The 9,411-nt window shown below is 33.9% G+C and overlaps 1 protein-coding gene across 1 annotated transcript; it reads left to right on the forward strand.

Annotated features, from left to right (window-relative positions):
- Positions 1-2,097: 2,097 nt before the first annotated feature.
- On the forward strand, positions 2,098-6,024 carry LOC109581807 (enoyl-CoA delta isomerase 1, peroxisomal-like). Its single transcript, XM_019996207.1, has 4 exons — positions 2,098-2,355; positions 3,290-3,471; positions 3,614-3,749; positions 5,530-6,024. Exons 1-4 carry the CDS (start codon positions 2,132-2,134, stop codon positions 5,783-5,785), a joined length of 798 nt encoding a protein of 265 aa, XP_019851766.1. The 5' UTR covers positions 2,098-2,131; the 3' UTR covers positions 5,786-6,024.
- Positions 6,025-9,411: the final 3,387 nt, after the last annotated feature.

The following is a 9,411-nucleotide window of genomic DNA, read 5'->3' on the forward strand; positions in this document are numbered from 1 at the left end:
ATGTACATGTACATGTATTTCAGTGCTATAAAAATTAGAAAATAAAACTTATTAATTTTAGAGTTTGGCTCAACTGTACCATATATTATACATGTAGGTGCTATTTAATAAATACATGTACATGCATAAACACACCCCAGTGTTGTTCATTGTATTAGGACGTCCTTTAGGAAGATCTGACCTCTCAAAATGATCCAACTCATCAAGAAAACGTCTGCAGAATTCATCAGTGAAGACAGGAAATGAATATACTCGTGAAGCTAATCAATGTAAAAAATTAAAAGAGCTTCATAATACACCATATAGCGACAGAGAATTAAATTTGGCAGATTGACTGTTCAAAACAAAACCGCCAATATTATAACCGTCAATAATAATTGCAATGATGGGCGGACCCCATTGTAAGTACATGATACTAAATAATGCCAAAATGGCAGTATTTATGAGTATTTCTCACTATTTCAGTCAAGACTGTGGGCAAGGACTGCCAAGGAGAAGCTTCAAGAAGAGCTGAGAGTGCTTAAAGAACAAAGAAGATAGTAAACTGCCAAATTGAGAGACCGCCAATAGTATATTTAGGCAATTTGATGCAAAACCACCTAAGTTTTAGGCCACCAAATTTTCCGGCTATACAGTATATGGGGTTAATCATTTAAATTCTAGTGTTTATAACATGTGAAATTCAATTATTTATAATTAATGCATTAAAAATAATCATTGCTACATTTGTACTTACCTTCTTCTTTGCTTATCATTTGAAGGAGTCCTTCCATTGTAGGAGACAGCTCGTCACGACAATACTTAGTAATTCTGAGAAAATCAGAATGAAAATAAGACTCCTGTGAATTAACAAGAACAAATTATAAATAAGTTTTTGCGATATTGCCCAGATTGAGTAAACAGCATATTTCATGCAACATTTAGCAATAACAGCACAAGGCAACATATCCCCTTAAAATGCTTGGCAAAAGTTTTGAGGATTAATTAATAGAAACTGAATTTTAAATCAATACTAATTGTTAATAATGAACTACAATTAATAGTTACACATATAGTAACTAATAGGCTTACATCCAGTGTATAAAGTGGTGGATCAAGTCTTTGATATAATTTCTGAACCATCTCACATCTCTTCACATGCTCCTTTCCTCTATTTTTCCTTCTTTCTACCTCTGACTTAACCTATTGAAACAACAATTATTATACAAACACTGTGTGTGAATGCATAATGTGTATGTACGTGGATCAAATAACATTCAATAATACTTCCAATTAACATCCTTCTCATTATTCTAATGGCTATAAGCATAATGTTCACTTTAGAAGGTACACCTGCATAGTGCAGACAAAAGACACATGTGTATATTTATATACAAACTGAAAATCTGCCAAAATTTAATAGGAACAAACAAATGCCTGCCATTGACTGACTATTAATTTTATAGGCTTTAGGTTCTAGCAGCAGCATTGAGCTCATAGGAAACAGGTAATGTTTTCAATTACTCAGAGCGTCAAAAAAATGCCTCCCTAGCACTGAAGAAGTAGACATTGGCAAAACTATGGCACTTCACCTGACACACCCAAAATGAACATGCCCCTTTGCAATAATGCTACCAGCAAAACAGACAAGTCAGGCTGCCTGATTTAGAATCATGCATACCACAATGTGATGTAACAATATAATAATGTGGATATGTATAAAATTATGTTTGCATGTGGACACTCATCTCGACACTCATTGATTACTGAGAGTTATGAGTAAAGTATAAAGAAGCAATCATTGTGAAAGCCTGACAACCCTCAACCTCATATACTACTACATATCCTATCCAATCATAATGTATAATGAATCCTACCTACCTCTCTCAATATTGATGCAAGGTCTTCATCGGTACAGTTCCAGCGTAGAAATGTCTATGAGAGGGCGAGATATTACAAAAGACAATCTAAGTTTACCTCAGAATAGTCCTCAATAAACTTTTGCTCATCATAATAATGAACATGATACTTGTACTTCTGTAAATAAATATTTCTGTGAAAGAAACAAGAACAGATGTAGTTCACTCTTGCAGCCATTTTTATACAAACTCCGCCCTGGACCACACCCAATTCTAAAATCTGAATTTTCTGAATGGCTGCTCGTGTTTTCCTTTCCTGTACTGCTTCTAAATCAGTGATTAGTTCATTATTTAAGATGTCTACGAGTAGCAGTATATTTAGACACTCGTCTACTGCTAGTTCAGTTACATTAGAGTGCAAGGGATCAGTGGCTATCATTAAAATGTGTAAAGGAGAGAATAGGTTCACTCCAACCTTCTTTAAAGAATATTTCAAAGCATTGGACGACATAGAAAGGTATGGGGCAATACATGTACTGCAAACGATCTGGTGTGGTTTATTGTCTAGGTACAAGTACATTATGGTATGCCGTATAGCATTTTAATTTGGTGGGTTTTTATTTTGGGATTTGGCAATTTGCCAGTGAATTTGCCGGGATTAAAACTGCCAATCATTAATGCTCAGTAATGTACGTGTACACAAAGTTTGTCTAATTAAGAATTGCTAATTACAATTTCTAGCAAAATTGCCAAAATGAACTGCTATACCGTAGATCTTTATCATTCATGTATTCATGCCCCACCCAATTATGGTCTGACTGTATGTGGCACTTGTTAATGATGAAACGTGAGAGTGTTGACATCAGTGATGAGTATTCATTAGAATTAAATTTAATCCTTCCCCAATACTCAGGGTTTATCACAAAGCATATGCTAAGTGAGCTAAATAGCATTTGGAGCAACTTTAAAAATTCATAATAAAATTCAGATTTGATCAGAAAAAGCTCAAAGTTGATATGCAGTGTAAGGACATGTATACTGTATAGTGCTTTATTTTGGCAGTGCTTTATTTTGGCAATTTTGCTGTAAAATTGTAATTGGTGGTTTTTAATTTGGCGATTTTTGTGTACACGTGCATTACTGAGCATGCGCATTAATGATTGGCGGTTTTAATATTGGTGATTCTGCTTGCAAATCGCCAATTGCCAAAATTAAACTCTGCCAAATTAAAGTGTTATACGGTATGTATCAGAAAAAATTATTAAAATAGAAAATCCCTCTTAGTCATTTTTGACAAAATTTGGCCTCTTTTTGAGCAACTTGATCGACTGACAAGAAACTGCATAAGCACTATGCCAAAAACTGTGGGAAACCTGTATGTAATATACATGTATTAGTGCAAGATATACCAACTAGTATTCTACCAATTATCTGTCTCTATCTCTCTCTAGTAATAAAGATATAAAAGCATTGATCACAACTGGTGATGGCAAATTCTATTCTAATGGACTAGACCTTGATAACTTCCCATCTTATTCACCTGAAGATGTTAGAGTTCTCTTTGACGTCAATTTGAATACTTTATTTAAAAGAATGCTGACATTTCCAGTAATAACAATAGCAGCAATAAATGGTAAATAAAGAAATAATAATAATGATAATTATGTAATGATATAATAACAATAATGATGATTAATTTCTGTCTTAAGAGATCAAAATCATTAATTATTATAACACATGTACATGTATTATAAATTAATTATATTTTTGTATAGGTCATTCATTTGCAGGTGGTGGCCTATTAGCATTAACACATGACTATAGACTAATGAAGAGAGAGAGAGGTTGGTTCTCACTGCCTGAGGTACTCTTGAAGATGGAATTGACTAAACCATTAATGGAACTAGCAAAGTACATACACACATCACATACAAGAGACATGCAGGAGAGATTGGGAGCTACAATGTATAGTGTGTATTAATGTTCATGTACATGTACAGTAATATGCAACTTATTGACATGCTGTATACATGTAGCTTACTTAGCACTTTGTAGAAAACCCTGTTTTATTTCATTAAAAATGGCTAGGAGAGTTTCATTATACATAATGCATGTTTTTACATGTATGTTATGTAGAAATTTTCAAGTTTGAGCTAGTAGATTTGAATCACACTCTGTATTTTATAAATAATTTTATTGAAGGCCCTTTATGTAGTACAGGGTATTTCGTTAAAAATTGATAGAAGAGAATTATCCAATTTTATTTCATTTTCTGATGCACTTAGATGTTGTTATGTCGCATAAATTTTTTTAGCTAATTCTGATCAAAATTGAGTCTTTTCTTAATTTTTTGAGTCACTTCAAAATAATGACAAAATACATGTACATGTATGGCTTGTGCTATAATAGTACAATGTATTTTTTGTATGTATGCCATTATTTTTCCTGATACATATAGTTTATATACATGTTTTTATTGTGTGCAGGGTTTTCGCATGATTCTAGCATAGTACTTGGACTTTATTAGTAAATTTTTAAAGTTGTTAAAAATCTGATTAAAGATCTTGTACTATAGTAATAATAATATTTATCAAAAATTGCTTGGAGAGAATTTTTCAATTTTATAATTTTTTTGATACATATACTGTATAGCACAGGGCTGTAAATTTCATAGATTTTGCAATTTTTTGAAGGCTTGCAAAATTAATTTTGCGAAAATTCAAATTATTACAGTACAAAATGGTGAATGGCATAAATTTGCAAAAATTAAATCCGCAAAATAAATTTTTAGTCAAATTTATTAAAATTTACAACCCTCAAAAATTTTGTGCTATACTGTACATGTTCTCAAGTTGTGTACAAATTTTGAGCTGATTTAATTATAATTTGATTTTTAATAAATTTTTAAAGTTGCTTCAAAATTGCTGTAGACATGTAAATATACATTATCTTGTGCCAAATTTTATCAAAAAACACTTTAAAAATTCTCCATTATTATAATATTTGATACATGCTTTTATGTTGTATAGAAATTTTAAGCTGATTCCGATCAAAATTGAATTAATATTTTTTGAATAAATTTTTAGAGTTGTTCCAAAGCTTAAGTTTATTCTATTACTATAATGCTTGTCAGCTTATTAAGCATACATTTTAGATCTTTTAGCATGCTTTGTGGGGAAACCCTGGTGCTGTTTTGAAAATTTTTAACTGATTCAGATCAAAACTAAAATTATAAAATTAAACTTACGCCAAAAGCCATGTGTTACTGTGTATTGTAGTGCTTGTCAGCTCATGAAGTACTGTAATGTACATGTATGTTGTGTAGCTCACTTTACTTTGTGTGAAACCATGAGTACAGTCCTAATTAAAAGCCTTCTCAAATTAATGAAAGCTTGTAATTAGAAGCTGGGACTGCACATGCATTAAGAGAATAGGAGCCATCATTGTATATAAAGTATAAGAGAGTCCTCAAATAGAAGCTTGTGTCCAAATTTAAGATAGGACTTGAAATTTACACATGTTCATGAATCATGTAATTTGTATGAGACTAATCAGATAATGATTTACATGTACATGTACATACAAGTTGGAAAGAGTAAAGGGGACAATGTACAAACATGACATGTGCAAAAGAAAATTGAATAGTAAAATTCAATAGCATAATGTCATTCTATTTCTTTATTTTAATTAGAGCCCGTCTCCCACCCAGCACATACACTGATTGCATACTGATTGGTAAAAGGTACACTGGAGAGGAGGGAAAAGCAGTTGGTATAATACATGAAGTATTAGATGGAGATAAACTAATGGAGAGGGCAATAGAGTTAGGAGAAGAGATAGGACAAGCTAATCTTGACCGAGATACACTCAGTCAGTTAAAGAATGGACTTAATCATACTGCACTGATACCTATCAGTAAACCACACGAGTACTATCCTAAACTATAGATAGAGAGAGGGAGAGTCATGGATTCTCAATTGTATGGACACATGCACACACGATGTTGAATAATAATTATGTTCCAGTTTTAATTATTATTATTATTCCAGCCACTCCTGAATACGCCACAGATTTAAATCTAGTCATCAGTTAGCATCAAATTGTCAGATTTTTTACAAAATCATTACTTTTCATTAACCAGCCATTATCATTTTACATGATCCATTCACAATTTCACATTTAATTGTATCTCTACTAATGCTACATGTATTATACTTAATTTGGAGCAAGCTCAAAAATATTCATAAAAGTCATCAGTCATGATAGACTGACTAGACGCATTGAACTCAATGAAGCACATGCACCACATTACCATAATCATAAGTGAACTCTATTCCTGTGCATTACTAGTATTCTAGTAAGTAAGTATATTTTGTTCAAATCATTTTTTTTCATTTCATTTATGTTCTCAATTCAATCATCTCTGTTTCTGCAGTCCTCCACTAACCTCTCCCTACTTTCTTGGTGTAATTCTTGAATTTTCTTGCCCAGTGGACTTCTCACAGGATTTTGGCAGGGTGTTCAACTGCTCATGCAAGCTTCTTGCCAGTGCATTTTTAAGTTGCTCAAAAATTGCTGTATTATACAGTACAGGGTAGTGAGGGTACATGTTTTCACATAAAGAAAATTCTCTATTTTTATGTTTCTGATACATGTACATGTCCTTATGTTGTGTATCAACTTTGAGCTGATTCTGATCATATTAAGATTTTGTATGAAATTTTTACAAGTTGCTCAAAAAAAGGGCTAATAACCAAAGGGTGTTTGGTATTTTCCAAGAAAAAATTTCATTAGAAATAACTAGGACAAATTTTCATATAAAATTTTTTTCCTAATACATATGTGTGGAAAATTTGAGCCAATTCAGATCAAAATTGATTTTTTAAAGTTGCTTCAAATGCCATAATAATGATAATATACATGTACTGTATAAATGTCAGCTCATAAAGCATTGTTTATCCTCAACCTGGATGTAAATATAGTGTTTGCTATGGCAGCACTTTTATACAAACTGTGATATATGATAGCTATTATGACAGGCAGGTAACAAAACTGCTAGTTTTTGCCAACACTGCAACCAACAACATAGATCTACCTGGGAAAACTTGCAAAAGTAGATCGCTTAGTTTTAGTTGCAAGAAGGAAGAAATGGAAGGAAAAAATAAGGATGAATATGATATGCCAGGATTTATTCAAGCAAATCCAGAGAATGAATATGAAATGTTAGAATTAAGTGATAATGCCAGGAGAAGTGATGCCCCACCAATACAAGCAGCACCGAAGAAGAAATCAAAGCTCTCAGCTTGGAACAGACCATTAGTTATTATTACTGTATTACTGTGTCTTGTAGTATTCCTACTGCTGGTAATACTTTGCTTGCTACTGGTGCTATTGTCTGCTAGAGATGCTAACTGTACCTGTACAACTACTGCTGGAGCTATTCCTGATAACTTTGTTTTGCCCAACTTCACGCAATGGTCTGATAATATAGTAAATAGACTTGATCGTAGCCTTCCCGACTTCAGTGAATGGGCTAATGGTGTTGTCTCTAAAGTTAACAGCAATGTAACTCAGAGCCTTCCCGACTTCAATGAATGGGCTAATGGTGTTGTCTCTAAAGTTAACAGCAATGTAACTCAGAGCCTTCCCGACTTCAATGAATGGGCTAATGGTGTTGTATTTAAAGTTAACAGCAATGTAACACAGAGCCTTCCAGATTTTAATGAATGGTCTAATGGTGTTGTCTCTAAAGTTAACAGCAATGTAACACAGAGCCTTCCCGACTTCAATGAATGGGCTAATGGTGTTGTATTTAAAGTTAACAGCAATGTAACTCAGAGCCTTCCCGACTTCAATGAATGGGCTAATGGTGTTGCATTTAAAGTTAACAGTAATGTAACACAGAGCCTTCCAGATTTTAATGAATGGTCTAATGGTGTTGTCTCTAAAGTTAACAGCAATGTAACACAAAGCCTTCCTGACTTCAATGAATGGGCTAATGGTGTTGTATTTAAAGTTAACAGCAATGTAACTCAGAGCCTTCCCGACTTCAATGAATGGGCTAATGGCGTTGTCTCTAAAGTTAACGGGAATGTAACACAGAGCCTTCCCGACTTCAATGAATGGGTTAATGGTGTTGTATTTAAAGTTAACAGCAATGTAACACAGAGCCTTCCTGACTTCAATGAATGGGCTAATAGTGTTGTATTTAAAGTTAACAGCAATGTAACACAGAGCCTTCCTGACTTCAATGAATGGGCTAATGGTGTTGCATTTAAAGTTAACAGTAATGTAACACAGAGCCTTCCAGATTTTAATGAATGGGCTAATGGTGTTGTCTCTAAAGTTAACAGCAATGTAACACAGAGCCTTCCCAACTTCGATGAATGGGCTAATGATATTGTATTTGATGTTACCAGCAATACAACACAAAACCTTCCTGATTTTAATAAATGGGCTGATGGTGTGGCACAAAATACCTTTCAGTTACTTCAGAGCTCTCCCAACTTAACTGAATTTAATGAACAAATTTTACAAACTACAAAAAATTCTGCTGCAAAATTAACGGACATTGTTGATTCTCTATCTAATTTAGAAAATACCAGTACCTCTACTGCTGGAGTTGTTGATCATATACTACTACTAGCACAAGAATTATTAGTAGTATTGCACAATGAATCAACTGCTTTAGATCTACCAACTTCTTGTAAAGAGATTAAGGAGAGGCAACCACTCAGTCCATCAGGTGTGTACTTACTGTCAAATACTAGCTCTACGTATACTGCTTACTGCAATATGGAGGAGTTGTGTAGCTCTACAGATGGTTGGACAAGACTAGCATATCTGAATATGACTGACTCTACAGTGAACTGTCCTTCTGGGTTTAGACTGTACCAGTCAGGAGGAGTTAGAGCTTGTGGTAGACCAGTAACAAGCAGTGGTAGCTGTGTATCAGTTGAGTTCCCATCTCATGGTATCAGTTATTCTCAGGTATGTGGTAGAATAACTGGATATCAGTATACATCTCCTGATGCTGTTGATGATTCTTGGGGTTCTAATCATAATAATTTAAATAGCTATTATGTTGATGGTGTTAGTATCACTCGTGGGTCTCCTCGTCAACATGTCTGGACACTAATGGCTGGACTGCATGAAGCTACAACTACTCTTGGCAATGGGAAATACAATTGTCCTTGCTCTGAAGGTAGTCCTCAAAACTCAACTCTTCAGTCTTTCATTGGTAATGACTACTTCTGTGAATCTGGTAATCCTGCTACTGATGATTCATGGCAACACAGCGTTTATACATCCGATCCATTGTGGGATGGTGAAGGATGTGGTAGTCTTGAAGGGAATTGCTGTAATGCTACTGGTCTTCCATGGTTCAATAAGGTACTTGGTACTACCACTACTGACTACCTTGAGCTGAGGGTGTGTGCTGATGAGGGAACAGGAAATGAGGATGCTCCTGTCAGCTTTTATGAGTTGTATGTCAAATGAAATTTGAACATACAAAGACAGAACTTTGCTGAATAAAAAGTGTGTGTATAGGACTTTTTAGTAGAATATTTTT

This window comes from Amphimedon queenslandica, unplaced genomic scaffold (genome assembly GCF_000090795.2).
Source record: "Amphimedon queenslandica unplaced genomic scaffold, v1.1 AMPQUscaffold_13418, whole genome shotgun sequence".
Taxonomy (NCBI): Eukaryota; Metazoa; Porifera; class Demospongiae; order Haplosclerida; family Niphatidae; genus Amphimedon; species Amphimedon queenslandica.